Source organism: Fonsecaea nubica (assembly GCF_001646965.1).
Source record: "Fonsecaea nubica strain CBS 269.64 chromosome Unknown Scaff5, whole genome shotgun sequence".
NCBI lineage: Eukaryota > Fungi > Ascomycota > Eurotiomycetes > Chaetothyriales > Herpotrichiellaceae > Fonsecaea > Fonsecaea nubica.
The window spans coordinates 154,672-179,532 of record NW_019173678.1 but is presented as its reverse complement, the minus strand read 5'-3'; the positions used below and the strand labels follow the sequence as shown (position 1 = coordinate 179,532).

Sequence of the window (24,861 nt, the reverse complement as noted above, 5' to 3'; positions counted from 1 at the left end):
GGCCCTTTGTTGTTGAATGCTAGGCGACCTTCACCATGGCCCTCTCAGCCGAAATCTGTATCAGCGCGAGGTGATTGACATGCTATGCAGAAGCACCACCACAACACCCAAACATCTACTTGGTATTCGGGCTCTACTGCTTTCAGACAATACCCGGCTTTGCAGTTCCAGCTTGACCCACGCCTCTCCTAACTTTCTACCGAATCCCAAGGACTTGAATCCTGTTCCCTTGAACCATTGTCCCTTTCTGGGCATCGAAGACATCGAGGGAGTCGTCTTTCTACAACGCACCTTAGATGCTGCTACTTTTGGCCACTCCTTCCGACACGGTGCCACTTTGCCGTCGATGCGTCCCTTGATTTGGCCAAGTTTTGGGAAGGTTCCAAAAAGCTGTCATATTCCGCAAGTGGTACGCGAAGATGCGGTTACGTGCCATACAGCAGAAACATTCTTTCACGACCTTCTCAATCACTTTGGGCGCCATGTACCGCTGCACCAATCTGTTCTACCCGCGATCTGTAGTTTGCATTATAAATTCGTTGGTCGAGCATCTCTAACATCCACGGTAAGCTGCTTGCCTGGGTTACCGACCCCTTGGGCTAGTTCGAGAGTCTATTAGCGAGAGATGAGAGATGACTTTGTAGAAAGTATTTCATGCCTCACTGCCCATAGTTTCGTGTCGATGCCCAACAAGAAGCGTGCAATCACAAAACTCGTGTCTGGGGTAAGCAGGCTTAGATTTGGGTCTCAATAGCATATGTGCATTCATTCGTAGTTCCTTGTCATTAAGAGCTTGTTCCCACCGTCAGGGGAAAGTGCATGTCCTTTGTTCCAGCCGAGCATCCCCTGACTCGTCCGTTGTTGCGGCCTGCTCTTCCCACCATAGGGCGCTTTGATTTCCTCCAGGCACCATTTCTATCAAGATTCTTGCCGGATATTCTTGTGCCTTCTTTTCTCGGGCCAGGTGATCGACAACGAACGTGCGGAAACCCGCGGCTTCACGAAACTCCAGGTATTGGTGGCTCTCCTGAAGGCTTCGGGGGAGGGTTGGGTTTGGGAGGCTTATCGCCTCTTGCGAAGTCTCCAGGGTATGGTCCGCTTAGATCGCCAGATCGTTCCCTTTGATTTTCTGCTTCTATAGATTAGGTCATAATTCCAACAGTAATAATGGTGTCACTGCTCTTACCATATGGAGGTTTATATTTGCCGCTGCCCGCCAATGAGGCTGGCTGTCCGACAGCTGTCGAGGGTGGTCAGCAGGCTCAGGTAGTACCACCATATAGTTCAAAAGCCAAATTCTGTCGTGCATACCTGGGTTGCACAAACCTCGGGCCAATGACCGATCTCTGCGGTACATGATGGATGATTGAGTTTGGTCCTAGCCTTGCAAGACCCGTAATCCTAGAGATAGGTCGTCAAGATGGTGAAGTTTGGAAGAGTTTGAACCAGGTGTTCCGGTTGATAGAGGAGCCAAAGCCTGGAAGGAGCTGAAAATGCTGGGGGAGGGGATGTCAGCTTTAAAACGGGGTCTGTGACATTCCCGCTGCCGCTGAGTGGTCTTGACTCCCGGGTCCGCCAGCGCTTGCCTCTCATCCTAGGGCATGGCTTTAGCGTAGGAGACCGCCAACCCAGAGTGTCTTGCGGGGGCCGTGTCCATTGTGCATTCATGCCTCGTTGGTCTTGATCAATGACATCCCTAGGACACAGAGTATCTGTCGGTAGTGGTACTGAATGTGAGGACTAACGAGTTAGAGGTTGTCCGAGACCCATTCCAGCACCAGTCCGCTCACTCTTCTGTCCAAACCTGTCTCTCAATGGCTGCGGATAGCGGAAGCATGACAGCTGTAGGGGTGATGTCCTCACATCGGAGCCATTCAGCTCCCGTGACCACCTCCAATGCATGTGCCCAGTGCTTTAGAGCAATGACGGTCGTGCCATCTCGGCAAACGAACGGCAACAATGGTCCAAGACGCGTGTTCGAACCCAGAAGTCCTCATTCATACGCAATTGTTCGCGACCAGAGACTCAGTGACCTTTCATGAAGTTCGGTGGATAAGGCAGGGCGCCAACCCTAGGCCGCAGAGCCGCAAAAATCCCTGTGGTTCGACGTCGCGTCGATCCTGTTGCACGACACCCATGGTGCATCACGCAGGACACAGAAAACATGTCGGTCCTGGACATCATCGACGTTCTTGAATATGGTTATCGTCACACAAAAAGCCTCTTGTTTCACAGACCATTCTCAAGTTGGAATATCTCGCTGTCCGTCCATGTCCAATTGATAAAGGCCGTGCCGCCGGGAGAGTCAGGAAATGTCGCATACGACGCGGTGAGAGGCATTTTCTGCGCCTGATAAGAAGATCTGGATAGCAAGAGGCCATTCATGCGAAGACTGTCTTGTTGAGAGTTTGGTACTGACTGGACATCATACCCAAGCCTGCTCGTCTCGACTGCTAGGGCTCGTTACTGGCCCGAGTTGCGGCGTCAGCTGAGGCGTACAGAGTCAATACTATACTGTGCCAGAAAAGGCATTCTGGTATGATTGCACAGGCAGTGTCACCGTTATCGATGCCACGAATCCGTCCATGGTCGTTGGGCAGTGTGATCATCATCATGCGGAGCTACCTGCCCGCTGGAGTATGACTTAATGAGGATAGACACGCTTCTGTGTCCTCCGCACCAGCAATGGGGAAGGAGAAAAGAACAGAATGAAGGAAGAGCGAGTGATGAAGATAAAATAGAGTTGGCCGGGACGCGGATCTGGTGCACGGGGACGGAAGTGACCGAGGACGGGAATGGCAGGCGCAGGCACAGGCTGTTGAACTGAGACGCACAGAATTAGAGGCAAGAGCTTAAACGTGCCTTCTGCGGGCCTCAGTCGAGTCTCTGTGTCCTGCGCCCTCCTCAAGAGTCACTTGCAGCTCCCTGCGAGCCCCAGTCGGCGATACCAATCCTCTCCCGTCGAATCTGAGCTGCCACGGAGACCACGCTTACCCCGTCGAAGCCGGCATCCTCAACAATCCCCGTTTCTCCCCCACGTCCCGACCGTGTTGCAGAGCCAACCTGAAGCCTGATGGCCCCGGCAGTGGCTTGCTAGTTACTGCAGGGCGAACGACACATGTCATAGCTCGACGGGGGCGACCGCTCCTGCGTCTAGTGCCCAACAGAGGCTCCGGGGGAAACGCAAGAGTTACACCAAGTGCATGAACGAGGCCAAAATGGGGTAAACGTCGGCATCAGATTCGATTACCCACAGCCGGTTTGCAGCCACGCCATATCATGTGAAACGAGGCAGATCTACTGGTCACTTCCTGATCCTCCTCGCCGACCTGAGAACCCTGCCACCACCGGGTAACCAACAAGCTTGCCCCTGGATCTTGGTTAGGTTTGGTGAAGATGGGTGCGAGTTACGCCAGCTGACTGGGAAGCTTCATCTGCACCCTGGCGGGAGCTGCAACGAACCTGTGCCCGGCTCTTTTGGTCTGCATCTCTTGCAGACGGCCGATGCGGCATACCTTGAGTCGAAAGAGGCGGTCACAAGCCCTCGCCTATGAAATACGACCGCGTCACGATTCTTCATGCCCCAGAAACCACCCGTGAACCACTAATGAGGCGATGAGGCGTAAGAGCAGATGCCGGATGGAGTTTTCGCCTACAAGAAGCACATGCATCCTAGTCTTGAGGCATGGATTGGCTCTGCACCCGTCAATGCCTCCATCGGCTGTTGGCGCTTAACACGGCCTGACCTCAATTTCTTCACACCGGTCTCACCAGAAGGATGCTAATGCAGCGATCCTCTCCCCCATCAACAATATCATCAAATCCAAGCTTCTAGATCTTCTGCAATACACTGCCGACGAGGCCACGTCACAACAGAAGTCCCCGTTTTAGAGACAGTGATGGCGCTTGAACCGGGGAACAAATTTAGGTGTTGGCTCGAAAGTGCTTTTGCCTCCCGGTGTTCAGCGACTGGTCGTTATAGGGATGACCTGGTTTGTTGGGAGTGGACCAGACCTGTCTTCTCAGTCACTGAGAGGGCAGTCATTGTTTCCGCGACGAGGGCTCTACTAGCTTGGCCATCCGCAGAAGCAACACTGAATGACTTCTCGTTGCCTTTTCTGGAAATATTCGGCGGAAATTAGCAGGCCATAGACATGCACGATGTGCACCCTCTGATGAGCGCTGGACCCTAATCTACACAAGGTCAGAGAATGTGGGCGAGCTTTCTACCCGGTCAAGAATTGCCACTTTGTCGCCCCATCTTTCCATACGTGAGATTCAGCCATCATTCGCATTCCCATCAGGACATTGACTCAGAGAGTTGTCCCAGCACTAGAGGATCTATGTACGTGACGTCTACTTCGGGTTGTGCGTATTTCACCATGGAATAGCAGCATCAAACCTCTTTACACCATTTCATCAAGGTTTCACCTGCAGAGGTCGCCCCAAACTTCTTCTTGATGGCCCAGGCAAGTTCATCAAGAGTCACGTCCAGCCTGAACATTTTACTTGATATGCCATCACCTCCTAGGCCTTCGTCCCCATGCCTTCCTGCCACGCTGGCGGCGCCCACCCCCGAATGCGGCACAATGTACTGCCACTGCGCGAGATCCTCCCACGCGGCTCTGGCCGTGTCCCTGCTCCACGATCTCAGGCCTGTGCCCGTGATGGCGCCGGCTTTCGTGAACGAAAACGACGACGAGCGCTGGAGCTTGGAGCGGGCGAGCAGCTCGGTATATTGCTTGTGGACGAGCGTGAAGTTCGCCATTGTGACGTCGTAGATTGTCTCGAGACGTGCGCCAGAGACGAGGAGGGATAAATGAAGGATGGGTAGCTGCGGGAGCAGGTCCAGCAGCGGTGGCGGCGAGCTCGTTGTGCTGGCGACCACCGGTGTGCGGGACTTGGAGAGTTCGGTGACACCGAGATCGTCCGCCGCAGGCACGGAGAGGGTGGCAACCGGCATATAGAGCGCCGCCAGCATGTCCGGGATGGATTTCGTGGCGTAGAAGATTCTCTTCATGACTGTTTGTGTCGATGACGCGGGGAGGAGCTGAGTCTGTGAGAGGATTTGGCAACGTCAGTGAGATTGCACTCATGTTTAGTACGTCCACGGGTTTCTGGAGGGGTTGCAGCACCAGGGACTGACCTTGATGTAGCCGTTCCATTTCTGTCTCCAATCCAAGTCCTCCTTCGTGACTCCCAATGCGTCCTTCCCGTCGACCGGCAAGCAGAGAACAGCTCTGACAACTTCCTCAAAGGCAACGAGGCTCTTCACGGCGGGGACATGCAGCCAGCGATGGCTGAAACGACTCTTGACTCTCTTCTCCAAACAGTCGACGATGTCCATGCGCGTCGAGCATCCAATCACCGCGATGGGGGCTTTCCTTGCCTGAGCGATGTCGAAGAGGTTGTAGAGCAATGTCTGTCGCGGATGAGTGGTGAAGAGGTCGAACTCATCGAGGACGAAGATGACGCTTTTCGACGCACGGTTCACTCCTCCAGAGTCCATTGTAGCCGTGGTATTGTCAATAGCCATGGCGTCTGGATCAGCGGTCAGCTCCTCCGGGTGACTCAACAGACTCAAAAGACTGGCCATCGTATCGGCATAACTGCTCACTTCTCCCGTCTCGTCCTCAGGCACAGCCATCTCCCGCCCTAGTTGACGCCATATTTCCCTGAGAGCCAATTTGTCATCGGTCTGGATGAACCCGTTTAGCTTGACGACGTGGAAATCGTCGCCGTAGGCTTTTCGTAGGTCACTCAAGGTGTGTCGGATGAGGAGAGATTTTCCGCTCCCTCGGGAACCAAGGAGGAGTAGAGAGTTGGACTCGCCAGACGTGACCGTTGCAGTGAGGAGGGCATGCAGGGTATCATACTGGGTTTGCAGATGGGAGGGGACAGGCGAAGGTGTGAGGGAGAGGTCATCGCTGTGTGCATCTGTGATTCGAGACAGAATCTGCAGTTTGATATTTGTGAGATGAGGATCCTCGTCCACGATAACGCCGGCAGCGACATTTCCTGGTGGAGGAAAGTCTGAGACCTGAGAGACGGAGATGATGTCGTTGATGTCAAATAGCTCTTCCTCCAAAAGTGATGCCTGATCTTCAGGGTCCCCATTTTCCGATGGCGACTCAGTGTTCTCGAGAGCATCCTCGGGATCTTGCTGGTCTTCTGTGCGGTTTACCGCTTTGCTGGAGTCGACATGCTCCGATCGGTTCTTTGCGGTCTTCTTGGTCGATTGAGCTATATCCTTGAAGCCGAGTTGCTCCTCAATCTGTCTCTGATCGTCATCGACAGAACCCTCAAAAGCCACCGATTTACGCGCCTTGCCACGGCGACCATGTCGTGAGGGCGTCAAGATCCCTTTCGGCTGTGGTGACAGGACACTGTTTGTTGCGGGCGCAGAAACAGGCTGTGATGACACGGACTCGACAGGGTGTTTCCCGTTGGATTTCTTCGGTCGTTTGGAAGCTCGCAATGGTGATTCTTCAGTAGCTAGTTGGAGTCGTCGAGATGGCCGTCTTATGCGTGTACTTGATCGCGGTCTTGCCGAGGCTGTGCTCTCCTCTTCCTCGTGTTCAGAGTCTTCCATGGTAGGGCGAAGGCCATCCTGCAAGTGTTCTCTGCCTTCCTTCAGATTCTGGTCGATTATTTCCCCCTTTTTGTGCGTATTTGTGGGAACATCCGAAACTGGCTCTGAAACACCCTCTATTGCCTTTGTTCTGCGGCCACTACTCCTTCGCGGTGTGCTCTCGGCAGCATTTTCCTCGCCTGATGGCGCAATGGTGCTCTTTCCATCGATAGCCTTGGAGGATTCGTCCTCTGACAATTGTCCCCTTTGTTCCAATACTCTTCTCCGCCTGTTGTTAGACGTTGCCTCCTTTGTCTCTCTTTCCGTCTCGTGCACAGATTCGGGAGGTGATGAGGCTACAGTCCGCCTGCTTGTAGCATATGTTGCTGTTCGACGTCGCTTCGAAGCACGGGGGGAGGCGTCCAAATGTTCCATGGCTCGTCAATGGGTATCTTTGACTCGACGTCGCAACCGATCAGGAATAATTCCGCAACTCGACGCGCTACGCGTCGGTATAGTTGCCATTGTGAGAGCGCAGCCTGGAGCGTGACAGGTTGATGTAGGAAGAGCCGTTGATGCTGTCAGACAGTATCTTTTTTAGAGAGTTCCTGGCGAAATCTGGGACATCTTGTCAAAACTCGGCTGTCACGCATGTCAGTATTTTCAACCACTCGCATCCAAGCCACCATCTAGCACTTTGGTGATAAGTGGAACCTGGGTTTCACCGAGGCTTGCCTGTTGAAGGCCTCTAAACCCGAGAATCTGGGAGATCCGGGGTAGAGGGGGCGTCATTGACCTCACGCCAGGTTGCAAGAACTGCAAAGTCCCTCTTTGATCTGTCTACAATGCTGGAAGAACTTTGACGTGCTTCGCCTTCGTCATTTCTGCATAGTCCATGTAGTACAAGGTGCTGGAATCAATATATTTGATCTCTCTTCTCCTATTTTCTTTTGCGGCAGGCCCAGCTGGAGGACATGGGCGACAAGGGTGTTTAGATAATTACGCCGAAGGCAACCCACCAGCAAGGCACTACAGACACCCACAGGCACCCACCCGCCTAAAGATGACCCAATGGGCTGCATCTCGCTTCGCCTAAACCACCCCTGGTGCCCCCAGAAATTCATCTTCCCTCCCCAACCGTCCGGGACAGTCGCCTTTGCGGGGGCTGCTGCTCCTCACCCACTCTCTCTTTCTTCATTCATCCACTCGTGCCATCAATCCACATCACCAAACCTCAATTGGTTCTCGCCCATGTCCATGTTGGGCATGACCTCTACCACAGAACACATTTTCCTCGCTTAAGCTTCAGCACAATGACACCATCTACTCTGGAGGCCCTGGTGGCCCCGGCCAGCATGCTGCAGAGCCCCGATCCAAAACCCACTACCTCCCCTGCTCGATTGCCAATACTGGGTTGCTCTCTTTTTTCTAATATTGTTCTCCTCCGCTGGTCTTTCCGTCAACGGCGCCTCATCCTCGTGTGATGCCTTCTGCCCCTGCGTTGCGACTCTCAGCATGCGAATCCAATAACCGGTCCAACATGATCTGGAACAACTTCTTTCCTACGTGGCAATGAGCGATGCAAGCGACGCCGTAGGCCGTGACGGTGATCCCGAGGCCGAAATCTACAGAGCTGCTAGCGACAAGCCTCATCCCTCCGAGTTTCTCGAGTTCGTCACGGTTCCTGGACAACCAGGGTCATGCCGCCTAGAACCTTTGAAGACACAGAATGAGCGGGAGACTGATCGAATACACGCAACACGGTCCAACGATGATCTGTTCCATGGGCTCTCAGCAGCCATTCCTGGCCTGCGCAATTTGTCGGTTGACGCTCGCGCCGCGACAAAGGCTGAACATGCCATGACATTTTTGAGGGGGTGTCGGTTGTATCCAAAGGCCATCGCATGGTCGTTGCTCCTAAGTATGACCATCGTGATGGAGGGCTATGACTTGACCCTGGTCAACTCTTTCTTTGCATTTCCAGTATTCAGACGCTCCTACGGCGAACCTCTGAACCCGCACGCTCCACCAGACCAACGAGATTACCAGATTTCACCGGCATGGCAATCCGGTCTCACCAATGCGGCTGTCGCTGGTGAAATTCTAGGGTTGATGTTTAATGGCTTTCTCACTGATCGCTTTGGCTATCACAAGACCATGGTCGGCACTCTGATTTGGATGTCCCTGTTCGTGTTTCTTGCCTTTTTTGCTGTCGATATCAAGATGCTCCTTGCAGCGCAGGTACTTTGCGGTCTGCCCTGGTAGGAACCTGTGACTATCAGCACATTCAAGCTCGTGTTGACCGAACAATAGGGGTGTCTTCCAGACTCTTTCGACGACATACGCGGCAGAGGTGATGCCGGTGGCTTTGCGTGCCTACCTGACTTCAAATGTCAATATGTGCTGGCTCATCGGCCAGCTGTGCGGCGTCGGTGTCATCCGGGGTCTTGTTCACAATGACTCTGAATGGTCGTATCGAATTCCCTTCGGTTTGCAATGGGCATTTGCGGTTCCAATCCTGGCCGGCGTGCTACTGGCACCCGAGAGCCCTTGGTGGCTAGTGCGACATGAGAAAATCGGCGAGGCAAAGAAAGCTCTGTTGCGTCTGACGACCAAGGATTCTGACCCCGATTTCAATGCCGATAAAACTGTGGCCATGATGCAACACACGAACGAAGTGGAAAAGTTTCTGAATGGCGGCGGTGTGTCATACCTTGACTGCTTCAAGGGGACTGACCTCCGACGAACCGAGATATGCTGCATGGTGTGGTGCACTCAAGCCCTGTGTGGCAGCTCGATGACTGGCTATGCTGCATATTTCTACGAGCAAGCAGGCTTCGACACTGCCGACAGCTTCAATCTGGCTGTTGGCATGTATGCGGGTGCGATCTGTGCGGGAATTCTAGCCTGGATTGGGATGCGCAAGATCGGCCGACGCACGCTGTACCTAGGGGGTCTGGCCGGGTCGTTGGTCATCCTGATCGTGACAGGCATCGTCGGCACATTCAAGGAGAGCGACAGCACTTCGTGGGCGCTGGGATCTCTGATCATCGTGTTGACATTTGTGTACGACTTCACGGTGGGCCCCGTCTGCTACGTCCTCGTGGCTGAGATCCCCTCGAGTCGCCTGCGTGTCAAGACGGTGGTCATCGCCCGCGTTGCATACAACGTCGTCAGCATCGTCACCAACGTCATCACGCCTCGGATGCTGAACCCCTCGGCCTGGGACTGGAAGGGCAAGTCTTGTTTTTTCTTCGCCGGCACGACGCTGCTGTGTTTGGTGTGGTGCTGGTTCCGTCTCCCAGAGCCGATGGGGCTAACGTACATGGAGTTGGACATTTTGTTTGAGAAGAAGGCCAAGGCCAGCAAGTTCAAGGAGTTCCAGGTCAATCTGGCCAGCACAGGATACTTTTCGCTCACGCAGACGCGGTCGGACAGCGTGTGGAGGGGTTAGCAGTGAGGATCTTGTGGAGTTGGTGCGTCCTCTCTCTCCAGATCTGTGTCCTACTTGCCACCTAGCTATCTACCTAGCCAAACTCGATACTCGATCCTGAAAATACCTCCCTATCTACCTACCTACCTACCTATGAATAGACGAGTGAGTAAGCGAGTATCGAGCACTAGTACCGAGTCTGCGAGTACAGTACTCCGTATCCACTCCATAACCATACAGTATGTTGAGCAGGCAAACAAATACCCCACTCGGACTGCATACATACATCGCTAAGCGAGAAGGTTGAGTGTGGAGAGTACCTATGTATGTACCCAAGGTATCTGCACATACATATATATATATATACATACCGACCCAAGGTAGATACCTACACACCGACCTACCTACCTAGTCAGCTAGGTTAGCAAGTTATTTAGAGTACCTCGTACTGGAGTTCCGTGTGTCACCGGATTCTCGTATTTGTACTCGGGACGTGCATAATACCTAGTACGAAGTACCTCGTAGTGGTTCCAGATCTGGCGCGGATGCCTGGGGCCTTGCTTGGGGTTGTCAAGGGTGTCTGGGGGTGTCCTCGGTAGGGTAGGTAGGTACCCACGGCATCCACTACTCCTCCACTCACTCATCCACTCATCAAAACCTCCACTTCTCAAAACCCTCCACCCTTTGAGCCTCCACATTGCCGCCGAATCTTCGTATCTTAGCACATACTCGGTGCATTGGTACTCGTCAAGGGACAAAAGTGGGCCGCCAGTCTCACGATCGAGTTTGGGATCTCAGAACTGATCCACTGTCGAAAGTTGACTGTCGACAAGTACCGCGTAGTCGAACCCACTTACAGCATAAGAGCAAGAACGCTAAATAGGACCTACATCGATGCATCCCGGCGTCATATCAGCCGGATAGACGCTGAATCCGTATACGAGTATGAGCACAACAAGGGCTGGTCGAAAGGTCAGAAATGCCATTGGATTCATTTGCGTTACGGATCTTTGGTCCTCTCTATCTATGTGTCGCGCGAATACTAAACAATCCCCTTTTGCAACCTGGTCAATCACAGTGTCGGCTGTCGTCACCTTTGTCAATCGACGCAGCCCATCTCTCGCCCATGGCCCTCGCGAGCACAACCCCAACTATCCCCATGTCGTCCCTCAGCCAGATCCCTCGATCGCAACAGGCAGAACCGTGCCTCAGACCGTAGAATGCTAGAACCCTTGGTACCAGTTCCATGCAACCCATATCACCCACCATTCCCAAGGGTTGGACCCCCTTGACTTTGATTTTGTCCTTTAGAAATATGTTCCCCGTTTCGCAGGATGCTGAAACGACCGTACGATGCAAGTTCCCCGAAAAACGCCATAAAACACCCAGACCCAGAACCACCCATTGAAATGTTTGTTGGAGGCCCAGCTGGCGTCGACGCAGCATAATCACAACAATCCATCACGATCTTTCTCAAACCTTCCAGGTCTTTCTCATAAACAAGCATTCACCGACCTTCTTGTTGTTCAGCGCTACCGTCAAAAGCCTCCCTATCGTTATCATTGAACGTGGTCAAATAGAAATGTTCCGCAGTGCTAATTGCCTTCAATTTCGCCGACCGTCTATTGAATGTTTCCCCACCGTGTTGACTGGACACTCCGAGGTGTAGACACTGAAACTCGCGCCATCGGGTTTCGTAGTCTGAAGATGCAGTCCATTCGCGCCGTTTCCATGCAGGTAAATTTATGGCCAGCCGTGGATGGTGCCGCGAAGCTGCAACAGTCGCCCCGAGCAATAATCCCAGGTACAGGCACACTGATCTATATGCATTAAAGTTTCGATAGAAAAGACATTAAAAAAAAAGCAACCGTCCAAGAGGCCGAGCTGAATTCTGGCTGTGTGCTCGAGAGACAAAAAACCGTCTGCGCTTAGCAACAGTTTGGAAAACAGGGTAACATGGCCAGTCGTCGAAACGGTATTGTGCTGAAGAAATGCTGACTGCATCATCGATATTCAGCAGGATATGGCTGTCCGGCGGGCACTGGGCTGTCGCTCAGGGTGTGAAGCGGTCGGAAGAGCTGCTTCATGTCCAGCTCCAGGGTCTCGTGTGCATAGTTTTCATCAATATAGGCCACACTGCCAGGTTCTTCGCCTCGTTGGGCCCCATCGGTTCGACTCCATTCTCTGGCTTTCTTCAATCCATGGAGCACTTGTCGAAGTCGATCATCTGCAGCAAGTTGCCAGTCGCGAGTTCGGGTTGGCTGCATGAATGCGCGCGCTAGCCAGTAGAAGTGGACACCATCCCGACAGAAGCCAATACGCTTCGGAACGTGGTTACCATTTCCGGCAGGGTATTGCAGTGCAAGATCCTGGTCCCAGGCTTGCTTCCACCGGGCAAGAGCAGAATTGATCGATTTGTACATGATGTTTGCGTCCTCTGGTGATACTTTTGGCTTTTTGAGGCGTGTCATGGGGGAATCCGAGGAACCGAAGAAAAATCTTGAGCGCTGGACCTGCCAGATTTCCACATGAATCGCGTGGATAAGAATGAACTTGGAATAAACATTGGTGGTTCGCGGCTGCATGATTACAGTCGTGCTGTGCAAAGCACTCATTGCATGATGCATTTCCAATTGTTTCAATCTGAGCGAACCATTGACGTTGATCCTGGCTTGAGCTTCAGCGCCACGGAGACCGAGGGCTTGGGCACAGGTTTCGGCGTCTGGAGCTTCCCAGGCAGCGTCGTCACAAGGAAGAGGGAGTTTGATCTCAGCCGCCGAGAATTGAGGAGCCACATTGAAGTAGATACACATGGCGGCGTCCCACAAGAAAGCCATGAACATCAGTCGGGACCGCTTCTCCTGTTCCACCCAGGAGCGCCAATCCCAACGCCACGGCTGCGCGGTTTGTCCTGGTTGAAGGTTGTGAAGATAACTGTAGCTAAGACGATCCTCTGGGCCAGCCAAAGTTAACATGCCGAGCTGTCGAACAAGATACAGCACTCGTTTACTTTCAGCGCGGGCAAGAGCTCTCTCCTCAGGACCCCCGTGCCAAACGAACAAGCTCTGTAGAATTTGTAGCGCCAGGAGTTCTTCAAACTCGGTCTCGCCGGTCATCGACAGTCGGTTCCTGGCGACTCCCGGCTCCAGATTATGCAAAAGTTGAGATGTACGGTCGATGCCTGATTTGACAAGTTGCATCAAAGCCCGTACTTGAAGTTGGGTAACACGGTCAGAGTATACAGCCCCACTGCAGATGATGACAAGAATGAGGCCGTCATAGGCGGTGAGAAAGTTAAAGGTCGGTAAATGAAGCCATGGGAAATGACCTTGAAAATTCGGGAAGAGATCGAGAAAATGTTGGATGGCTTCGACGGTCAGGCAGGACCTGAAAAACTCATTTTGTGGGTCTCGGTGCGATTCCTGTAACCCCCCAGGGAAGACAAACGTTAATAGCGAGTTCACCTTGGCTTGGAACAAATCTTGCCGAGATGCATGCAGATTCCAGAGAGGGGGTCCAAGCGTACCGTCAGCTCCAAGGCTCGTAGAGGGAATGTAGTAACCATTCGATCCACCTTCATGGGTTTCATAGTCCTTTTTGACATCATTCTGGGATTGATCATAACCTCCAAACATGGGGTTCATGTATCCCTCGTTGCCACCTGATGGAAACATGTGGTTCCAGTCATCCCCAATGTGATGAGGGCCAGGCATGACATTGCGCTTATCCTCCCCTCCACCGGGCTGCATGCCATAATGATCGGGAGGTGTAGAGTTGGAGTGATACATCATTTGGTTGCGTTGAGCATTGTGCATCGACCACGAGTTGTTAGCATTGGGGTCCATGCCAGCGGGTCCAGAACCGGGTTGCATGGGCTGCCCTGGACGCTGCATGTCGCCCGGCCCATTGGGTTGCATCGGGTAAGCCATTCCAGGGGCAGGGGCACTGGTGGTCGGCGCAGATGTGTTGGGCATGGCAGCAGTGGTGTATGGAGGGTTAGGCATCACCGCATTTGGGGTGGTGGCACTGGCTGGCGAGGCAGTGGCTGCCTTCTGCTGGTTCTTTTTGATATGAGCAGCAGGGTTGGACAAGTGGCTTGCACCTGTTGGGTTGCCGCGACGCACAGAGCATTTCTGGAAATGCCGCTTCAAGATGTCACTCCTGGAGAACGTGTCGTTGCAGAGGACACACATGTACGGTCGATCACCCGTGTCTGTAAATGAGTCGTTAGCACACCAAAAGTACGGAGTATGAAGATCCATGAAGCTTACGTCTCAACATGTGGCGCTTCAGGTGCTTCGCATGAAGATAAGTCTTTGTACAGTTTGGGCAAGGGAACTTTCCATCAGCATCCTTCTGAGGGACTGCGCTGCTCTTCTGAGATCCATTGACACCGTTGGGCATCACTGGAGGACGCCCTGGGGCGCTGGGCAGAATGCCTCTTCGTCCTTGAGAACCCACCACATGTGTTCGTGTCGGATCGCGCCCGACATCGGTAGTCATAGTGGGCATAGGTTCCGATTGGGACCACGCTGCCTGGCGGTTGTCCGGCTGGCCATAACCAGGTGCTAGGGCGTCTGGACGCGGGGGTGCAGGAGCGAGAGGCTGCGGGTATGCTTGACGCGGCTGCGGTGGTCCTTGATAAGCTTGTGGGGGTGGTTGTTGCTGTGGCTGCTGTTGCGCCGGATTATGGGGCTGTGGAAGCGCAGATGATGGCGGCAAGCCAGCCATGGAAGTTTGAGGAGCCATGTATCTGTTCTCAGGAGCCGGGGATGGGACAGGTGCAGTGGAGGGAGCAGAGCTGTACCGCGGCAGGTCATTTCGGTATTGCTGGGGGATGTAGTTCTGGTTGGCAGGCGGGAGTTGGGAGTAGTTGATGGGAGGGAGATGCGTGTTACTCTGGTACGGAGGCATGGCGTATGCGGAGGCCATGTTATTTGGATTGTATGCGGTTTGTGGTGTTGCAACGTTGGACGATGTTGTCCTTGACAGTGACTGCCTAGGGTCCATTACCCGAATTCAATACACCTGCGGAGTCGACGAGCTCAATCGACCATTGGACGACAAAGCGTAGCGACGAGGGTGTAGGGAGAAGAGGATGGTCGTGTCTCTTGTTCGAAGGTCGAATCGATGAAGCTCTTTTTGATTCGAGGCTGAAGGACTTCAGTAAGGACAGGACGTGTGTTGGAGATTTTTTTCGATGGTGCTTTTCGGGTCAAGGGTGTTTGGGAGTTTGGCTTGAGGAGAAACGAAGCCTGCAAGGTACCAGGAAAGCCACACAAGGTCAGTAAATGGATTAGTGGAAAGGTGGATGTCTGTTGTGAGCAGTCCAGACACGCGACAGGACGACTGGGCTGCGGCTGATCGAGGTTGAGAATTGCAGGGGAGTGGTTTGGTAAAGTGGAGGAAGTAGGGTGGGTGGGTTTTTTTTGGGGTGGAATAGAGGGAAGGGGGGAGGGAAAGAGTCACGTACAGGATAGAAAGAAATTTTTGTTTTGAGGAACGCGCGAAAAAAAGTACGAGGGAAGTGTTAAGATGAGGGTCGCCTGCTGGATCCCTTGTGGTCTTTTTCGCCCCAGTGGCCGGTCGGTGACTTGCAGGATATTTTGCTGCTGGGTCTCTGGCGCGGCAGGGCAGACGGTAGATAGGCGTGCGTGGGTAGGGGGGGAGTGGGAGAAAGTGGGAAGTGGGAAGGTTTTGGTGTCTTGGGGGGGGGGGAGCTTTTTCGTAGGATGATTTTTTTGGGTTGGGGCGGCAGATGATGGGGTGGGCGTACGTGATGATGATGATGTGGTGGTGTCCAGGAGGTCCAGGCAGCAAAGGACGATGGTTGGTTCGCCGAAAGGGAGGGTTTGAGAGGCGAAGAAAAGAGGTCAGAGAAATTTTTGTTTCGGGGAGGTGATGCCGGGCAAGAGGCGGGTTGGAGCCCTTTTTTTTCCCTCGCTCTTCTTTTGCTTGGCTTGGCTTTTTCCGGCTCACAAGGAAGGAGATTGTTGTTTCGGAGGACAGGGCCAATCGCTAATGGTCAATTGCCAGGTGAGATGGCAAAGACCAAGGTAGGCCAAGGTAGACTCGGGACTATGCTCAGAAGAGTAGGTGAGAGGTAGGAGGAGGGTTTCGGTCTGGGTTATGGTGCGATGAGGACGACTAGTAGGCAAAGAAGAAAAGAAAAGGATTTGAGCAAGTAGTAGGAGGTTGTCGCAGTTCAGTTAGCAGAAGCAGAAGCAGAAGCAGTAGCAGTAGCAGCAACACCAGTCGCAGTTGGATGAGCTGAGTGGTGAATGGAAATGAATGATTCAGTCAGAGCGCAGCCGCTGTGACGGTGGGGATCCACCTCTACTTAGGCTACGGACCAACCATTGACCATCCGATGACCCACCATCGAATGTCGATCGGGGAGGGCGCTGGTGGCGGCGGTAACATGCAAGCCCAGGACAAGTACGGAGGGAGGGACTACTAGGGGCCCCGACAGGGATGACCCTTCGCCCTTCAGAACACGTACCCAGGCGTGCCAGGCTATTACTACCACTACATACTTACCACTGACTTGGCTACCACCACCAACACCACCTAGCACCGAACAAGTACCAAGTACGCAAACGCGGCCCCCCCTGCTCCACCCCCTGTTGCTTGCTTTGAGGTTGCGATTTTCTTACGCCATCAAATAATAACAATTGCCAGGTGACAAGAGCTTTTTGTCCGTAACTCATACAATAATGAGGCATGATGAACAGGAGAGTATCCAGTACAAAAACCATGTCCCATGTCCGTAGCGGACATGGAGTGCGAGTAATCTCCTGAAAAGACAAATTTTAATGCCACCACTATCGGATCAACCATGGGAGGTTTAGGAGACAATGTGCATTTACTTTTTGGCTTGAAACAAACTTTAGATCGAGGTTTACGAGTACTCGAAGGTCGTAATCGTCTTGTACACTCCTAGTACATGGATTTTGTACAGAGTACGAAATATATACAGCTCCGAGTACATAAGCAGCAAACCCAGCGCGCGTGTGTATGTACACGCGTAGCATATTTGAAAGGGCGGCAAGAGCTTGGACGCACCTCGTAACTGCCTACCTAGGTAGTTAAAACACGCCATTATTTAACCGAGAATAACTGCCCAAACTGTGCTTTCATGTCTTGCGCCTCGAAATGAAATGAAAGTCGCGGTTCAATTCGCTTTATCCTTGCTTGATATTCTCATATGTACAAGTAGCACATTATTGCAGCGGCGTGAGGAGATTGCAAACTTGGGATACGATCCGAGACCGCACATCATTATTATCTGCACAAATAAGAATGGCTCTTACAAGTAGGTACGAGGCAATACAGGGGGAGCGTTGCTCTTGTTTGCTTAACATTTTGGCGGAGATGAACGGAAAACACAGACAGGATGAACAGGTGCCAAGCGGCCGAGGGAAACAGCCACGGACGAGGTTGAGAAGGCGCTAGGCAGGGATGACAGGGGGCAGGAGCGACCAGGGGGTCAGTCTTGCCTGACCTTCAGCCGGAATCTACCATTTGTTCGCTGCTACCGAGTCAGGCGATGACGCTCGTCGTTTTGTACAAGTACTTTGAGTACGAGGGTACCTAGGTTAAGTAAGGTAGGCTGACTTTCTGGAACAGGTAACAAAGACTCTTTGGTCTTTCAACAGGACAATGCTCACCACGGGGTGATCGAGGTAGGTACACCCATGTATCCCTACATACGAGTACAACATCACTATCATCCAGACCACCATCTCAAAGTGAGAACCACCAGCAGATCAGACATCTGTCAGCCAGGAGAACCCCGCCAAATCTACCAGTATTCATCGTCCAAGTCACTCGTACTTTACGGAGACACCTCGGAGCGTACCTCGCGCCCTCATCTACTCCCAAAAGTAAGCTGTCTCTTTTGGGCTTGGTCAGGCGCTGGGCCACGCCTCACCAGCTCACCAAGGGCCCTTCGCTTCAGGCGCCACTCGGCGCTCTTGTCCGGCACTGGGCCACTATTAGGCGTCAAGGTTCGTGTAGCGAACCCTGAACTGGTCGCGTTCTGAGATTGTGCGTGCCAAATCCGGTCCATCGGGGCTTGCATTTACTGCCTTGGAGGTCAACCTTATATCAAGCCCTGGGACATGATGGGTGGAAGCCGCTGCAAGACAAGAATCGGGTGCGGTTCGGCGGGATCTGGATCATCTGGGTGAAAGTGGGTTCAGGAATCAAATGTCATAATATTGTTTCTCTCACCAATCACTCTTCTCGATCCTCGACGGCAACTCGGAGCCTTTTTCGCCCCCCTTTTAGGGTGGGATCATCAGAGCATGTCACGGTGTTTGATGCTCAACGTATCATTGCCAGACCAGTGGCCAGGTCAGAGTATCCCCGAACCAGTTAATTACTGAATCTGCCAACCTGACCAAAAGCAGAAAAAGCGCCGGTTCGTCCTTGGGATCTGAAAATTTCCGCCGAGCCCATGGTTGGCGGAAACAAAGCACAAGTTCAGGCTCGATGCAACCCTCGGATTTTCTTCCAGCCACGGTTCCTACTTGTAGGTTTGAGCATTTCAGGTTTCTGGACACCCTGAAACTAGGGAAGACCATTTTGAAACCTGTGCTCGCAAGCCTTGCCTGTTAGCCTTGGCCCCCAGCCCTTCTGTGTACCCGACTGCAAGAATGGCATTGACCGTGTCACAAATAGAACCCAGAGTTCTGGCTACGGATTCTTCGCGTCAGCAAAGGATGAATCTAAACAAAAGAAACGAGTCATGGTATCCTGCTCACAGATCATCTTTCCTGAGAAGGACACACGAGCAGACGGTGCTGACCGCGCAGAAACAGTGGTATCATCAGGTGAAAGGCCTCGTCGCACCTATTTGTACACACTTTGTTATGTGTAACGCAATATTTTGTCGTGTCGGAACACCGCGGCTCTCCGAACGACTACATCAGCATCAAAGGAATTATTACAGACCATTTGCCACGCTGACAAGCAGGAGAATTGGTGCGGTACACCCTGTTCCTACAGAGAAGAGCTTCATGGGACTCGGATCCCTGGTCACATTCAAGTCCGAAGCTGCGAGTGTTTCGCCGTGGTAGTAGTTGCGGTCAGATGTGACCCGACATGGCCGACTACCTTTGTTCAGACTGTCGTGCATTTCGTGATGTGTCGTTTTGCCTACCGGAAATCGCAACAAGTGGATACTGGGAGTTGATTCAGGGCTTGGCTTCTTGGCTCGGTGACGATTGACGACTTTCAGGGATGCTCAGCTTGGGTGCCTCGGAGCAGTAGGCAAAGATCTGCCATGATCGCCACCTCATTATTCATTCCTGGTCTTCAGCATTGATTCGACGCCTACTTTAGGGGTGTCTCGGGAAAATCCCAAACAGCCTACTTGCACTTCCGAGTAGGTATATCCTCGGGTTGGTAGAACTTGACTTGTGCTTGTGATACGGATTCCACCGTTGAGGATGGCAGGATGGATAGATATCCACCTTTGTGAGCTCCGCAGTCCACGTGGTGAAGGGCGTACGAGGCACACAGGGCAGACCCCCAACACCCCCTTTCTCTGTCGTGACCCGCTTTGGAGACGTGGTGAAATGTCGAGATGGATGTTATACTGAGTACCGAGTACTTGGTTGTAGATGCCGTTCAAAAAGAGACTTTGCAAACACTTTTGACGAGCAGAAGTTTCGTAAGGTCATGGGATCATTTTTCTATGTAGTGATTTATCCGCCTGTCCCAGCATGGGCAATCGTGACAATACCTACATCAGCAGTAATATACCTTCCTACTACGAGCAGGTAGTACCTCGTACTCGTAGTCTACCCGTCTCACCGCGGTCAATTAGTAATCCCCATAACTGTGATTATGGGCTTGTGTGTACTTTGTCGGTCTTTGCATCTGGCTGGGGAAAACCCGTGCTTGTCAGCCTTGTTCTTATCCTAGTTCTTGTCCTTTGCCCAGGCCCATGCTTCAAGGCCATGTCTCTCGGCCATTTCACCAGAAACGTGCAAAAGCCGAACCCAAAAATTGGTATAAAGTAGAAAAGTACAAACCAAAGTAAAGGAGGGTTATTTAACGGAACAAAGCGGATGGATGAAATTAATGGAGTCGAGTTGGCCCGGAATTTATTCCACCACTACTACTTACTACTACTAACTCACCCGTGCTGGTACTGGTCCGTCCGGTGCGTCTGAACAGAGCAGAGCAATTGAGGCAGGCAGGTTAAAGCGAGAAGGTTTTTTGGGGGTTAGAGAGAAGAACAAAACGTCGTCAGTATGAGTAGTTCGTAGCTCGTAACTCGGTCGGTCGGCCATTGACCTCGCGTGCCTGTGATCAGTTTCGTCTGAGTCAGGCATGGTCAGGCCAAGGGCAGGGCTCAGGGCCAGGACAACCACAAAGAAGAAGAATATTACTTGGTCGTAAATCGTTCTTCCGGCTCGTTGTCCGTTTGGCACTGGGCTTGGGGGGGAAAGAGAGCGGCACCAGACCCTGCCAAGCTGACCAAGGATTCGAAAAGTCATGCCACTATTCCTCGAAAGTAGGTTTGTTGGGTGCAAGGTGCATGGAGGATGGATTGGAGCGATGAGAACGAGGACGAGGACGAGGTCGGAGGACGAAGAGGGGGGAAGAGTTGGAGGAGGGGGGTTGGCCTCATAAGTTTTGCATAATTCCTATCCACGCTGACAACTGAGTTGTACTCCGTAAACCTATTGTTATCCGTGCTTGTACCAAGTACATAAGGGATCAACTTTTGTTCTTGTATATCTCTGTGCTTTGTTCGGCATGGAGATGGAGCTGAGACTCCGAGGGGCACAGCCGTAGTGGGATGGATAATTATTCAACAGAGAAACGAGAAACGAGCAAGGGTGTGTGCGGGCTGGGTTGGTTGGGATGAGCAGGACGAGGTCAAGTAAGTCATCGATAGCGTGAACCATGGCGACATAGCTACCTAGTAGGTTCCTACCTAGGTACCTCCATTGTACCTCGTACATGCGCTTTCAAGGAGATAGACCGCACAACTTTGAAGTGATAATAAATGATGATAAAAAGTGTGGCCTGCTCTCGTCATTCTCATCCATATGCCCCCATTTGGGCTGTTTCACGATTACCCTACCAATAATACTATTCGTGAGCTGATTCCACGAGTAATTAGCATGCGAAATCAAAATTTGATTCAGAAAGGATGGAATAGGAATGGAACCGCGATGCACTGCCCTTTCCCCCCTCCCCTATATCGCCCGGCAACCCATGACTTTCTAAGAAGTTGACGAGTAAGTACTTGTGCAAGTAGTGCGGGTTCTTGTTTTCGCTTCACCTAACCGAACACGAACCAGCGAACCAGCTAATGCAGCCGCTGCAAAACCCACTTCGCAACGGAAAACAATGAAGATCGAAGCCCACTTTCTGGCCTGCTTGCCCACTCTTTTTAATGATCCATTCGTTCCAGAAGCTGGCCGCAAAGCCCACCCGGTACGAATACCAAGTAACTCGGTACTCCGTTAACGGCGTTTTCTCTTCCCCCGTTTCGCGTTAGAGGAGCCCAAACCCTTCCATTGGTATCCAAAGTCCAATGTCCTAATCGAGTAACAAGCCCCCTTCGCTAGGGGGAAAATGAGAATTGGGCCGGTCTGTTGTTGGTTTTATCGACATTTTGGGGCGCATGATAATCCGTGCGGTTCCTACCAGCGTTTTGGGTTTTCAGGTAGTCGGAAATAGCATCCAGGATGCCATTCGGTTTCTTTTGCCCTGGTGCATTTCATTGACTGTTATCATAAAAGAAAGTGGCGTTTTTCTGCTCGCAATGAATGTCAAGTATTGCAGTGGCTGATGGTGTAGGTGGTGACTTTTTCAACGTGCTGACGATTCAGTCTGCAGCCGATGTGAGATGGCAAAGAATCTCCTCGTTCAGGCACAGAGGGAAATGCCCTGCTCTGCTCACCCTACACCTGGATTCGAAGATTGAACTCTGTGATATCTGAGTGTTCTTTGACTGCAAGTACGAGGTACAGCAAGGTAGGTGAGATGTGAGGTAGGTCAGTCGGGACATTGACCAAAAAAACTTGCGAGAATCGCATGATGGGAATTTGCTACACCCAGCCACTACATCATCACCACCCAAATTTGAATAAAGATATTGCAATACATGCTTTGGTGACACCGTCTGATGTTCTCTCGACCTTTACGGAAACTTCAATTGTCCAGGCTGAGCCTTGGCAGCAGGTCGGCGTCTGGTGCTTGTCGTTACGTCACGACTTCAAGATGCGATTCCAATGTGGCTTGAGCAAACAAAGGCAGGTCGATGGATTTTCCTCTCTTGATATTTCGAGCCCCTTGAGCATCTCTTGTCATCTCGCCCAGCTTCTCGTTCGACTTGGGCATGCACGTCTTGAGGTTGTTTGCCCTAAGAAGAACTGCTCCGACTACTTGGCTCCCTCGCTGTGCCGCCAGAGCCAGCTATTCCAGACCACAACTCACCCCCAGTCCCAGTGTCCCTCTCTACCCTAATTTCACATCCCTCAGACGCTTCACAGCCTTCACAGCCTTCACAGCCAGACATTCCAGAGCATCGACAATGTCCAAAAGGAACGAGCCAGCTCATCCCGAGCAAAAGCACCCAAACACCAAACGGGCCAAGGAGATTGACGCGCACACTCCCTACGAGGAACTAAGGTCTCTCCTTGACGACCAGGAGTCTCCCGCTAGCACCAAGAGGATCCTGCATTGGTTTCGGAGTAAGGACCTGCGAATCCACGACAATCGAGCTCTGAATGCCGCCTCTCAGTTGGCCAAAGAGTCGCAGGTTCCTCTGCTCTGTGCGTACGTCAATTGTCCGGCCGAGTTCAGATGGCATGGCACTTCACCGGCCAGAACGGACTTCATCTTCGACAATCTCGCGCTGATGGAAGCAGAACTCGAGGAGTTGTACATTCCTCTGGTCTTTCTGGAAGCCAGTGAACGTGACGAGATCGTGCCGACCATTGTCAACTTCGTTCGCGAGAATGACATCACGCATGTGTTTGCCAATTACGAGTACGAAATCGATGAACTGCGCCGCGATATTCGGGTCTTTAAGGAGGCCACTGCCGGGAACTCCAAGTCCAAGGGGTTTCATCTCTCTCTGCATCATGACCAGACCGTCGTGGAACCAGGCACCATACTCACAGACAGTGGGAAGGCCATGAAGGTATTCACGCCGTACCACCGGGCCTGGCTCGCTGAAGTCAAGGCAAATCCCGGTCTGGTCGACACGGTTCCCGCGCCTTCAAAGAACTCGGCGGAATCAAAGAAAGACCTGAAGCAGTTTTTTGACGGTTCCGTGCCCAGCCCACCCAAGGAAAAGCAATTCGCTAGTGATGAGGAGAGGAAACGGATTCGTAAGCTCTGGCCTGCAGGTCACGACGCTGCTGTGAAGCGACTCAATCACTTCCTTGACGACAAGATGAGTGACTATGCCGCAACACGCTCCAATCCAGCCAAGGACTCCACGTCCCGCCTCTCTGCGTATTTCAGTGCAGGGGTGCTGTCCGTTCGTGAGACCCTCAGCGCAGTCAGCAAGCGGAATAAAAATTCGACAAATTTCTCCAAGGAAGGCTGCGATCCAGGAATGTCTGGCTGGGTCCGTGAACTAGTTTTCAGGGAGCTGTATCGACAGACGCTGCTCGAAACTCCTCACACGTCCATGAATCTCCCGCAGAATCTCAAGTTTGATTTTGTGCACTGGGAAGAAGATGAAGAAGGGTATAAACGCTGGGAAGAGGGCACCCTGGGTGTCCCCTTTGTGGACGCTGGTATGCGGCAGATCAAACACGAGGCTTACATGCATAATCGCCTACGCATGAACGTTTCGAGCTACTTGTACTGCAATCTGCTCATCGACTATCGACGGGGAGAGCGGTACTTTGCAGAGACATTGATCGATTGGGATCTGAGCAACAACACCCAAGGCTGGGAACCTAGCTACACCGTCTTCAATCCGGCTAGCCAGGCTGAGAGGAACGATCCCGAGGGGGAATATATCCGCAAGTGGATCCCGGAGTTGAAGGATGTCAAGGGGAAAGCGATCTTCGACCCATACCATCGGCTGGACCCGCAAGAGTTTGAAAAACTGGGGTATCCCAAGCCGTACGTCGACTGGCACGAGACCAAGCAGAGAGCGATCGAAAGATTCAAATCGGACATGAAGGATGCTGATCCTTGATCCGTACGGCGGTGGCAAAGTAAGCAACGTGCCTCGTCCAGGATTTGAACCCGGAAGTCTTCAGGAAACCATGTGAGATGCCAGTGGTTGTCTCTCATTTGGGGTGGCATTGTATCTAAGGCAGCCGCAACATCCACCTGTATCAAGTCCCGATACCCATGGTCAGTCTGTAGCATATCTTAAACAGGCGTTGCCATTGTAGTGATGAGGTACTGTCACCGTTACCATAGATATATTGCTATATAGTGAACAACGAGCCACTTGCCAGAGACTCATGCTTTCTTATATATGCCCGTCCACGGTTTCTTTTGCCGTCTTCCTTTCTTTACCTCCTTCAAGTAGTTTGGCGATGTCCTGGATCCCGTCACACACCGGACCTGGACAAAGGCAGCTCTAGGACGGGACTCAGGACTCCGCTGCACGCACCTGGCGCAGTCACAGTCACCGCCCGTTGTAAAGAACATTTTGCAAAGATCAAAGGGCGCCTCCCGCGTGAATACGTTTCCTTCCCTTTCTGAGGACACTTGGTGGGTGTGTGGTCACCGCCCGCCTCTTCATGCAGGTGAGAGATTCACGACGTGTAGACTTCGGCTGCCTAAAATGAAAAGGGAGGAGAGAGTGAGTGATTGAGTGAGAGTCCGCCGCGTAGAAAGTGAAAGAGAGAAAGAG

The 24,861-nt window shown here is 52.4% G+C and overlaps 4 protein-coding genes across 4 annotated transcripts; 2 read left to right on the top strand and 2 right to left on the bottom strand.

Annotated features, from left to right (window-relative positions):
• Positions 1–4,396: 4,396 nt before the first annotated feature.
• Positions 4,397–7,006, bottom strand: AYO20_01242 (hypothetical protein; the record flags this gene model as incomplete). The annotated part of the gene is made up of 2 exons (XM_022639548.1): positions 4,397–5,056; positions 5,147–7,006. The coding sequence occupies 2 exons, from the start codon at positions 7,004–7,006 to the stop codon at positions 4,397–4,399; spliced, it is 2,520 nt and encodes an 839-aa protein (XP_022504384.1).
• A 1,137-nt stretch (positions 7,007–8,143) lies between these two features.
• Positions 8,144–10,025, top strand: AYO20_01241 (hypothetical protein; the record flags this gene model as incomplete). Its single annotated transcript, XM_022639547.1, has 2 exons — positions 8,144–8,832; positions 8,885–10,025. 2 exons carry the CDS (start codon positions 8,144–8,146, stop codon positions 10,023–10,025), a joined length of 1,830 nt encoding a protein of 609 aa, XP_022504383.1.
• Positions 10,026–12,007: 1,982 nt separating this feature from the next.
• Positions 12,008–14,936, bottom strand: AYO20_01240 (hypothetical protein; the record flags this gene model as incomplete). Its single annotated transcript, XM_022639546.1, has 2 exons — positions 12,008–14,217; positions 14,276–14,936. 2 exons carry the CDS (start codon positions 14,934–14,936, stop codon positions 12,008–12,010), a joined length of 2,871 nt encoding a protein of 956 aa, XP_022504382.1.
• A 7,630-nt stretch (positions 14,937–22,566) lies between these two features.
• Positions 22,567–24,192, top strand: AYO20_01239 (hypothetical protein; the record flags this gene model as incomplete). The annotated part of the gene is made up of 1 exon (XM_022639545.1): positions 22,567–24,192. One exon carries the CDS (start codon positions 22,567–22,569, stop codon positions 24,190–24,192), a length of 1,626 nt encoding a protein of 541 aa, XP_022504381.1.
• Between the last annotated feature and the right edge of the window lie 669 nt (positions 24,193–24,861).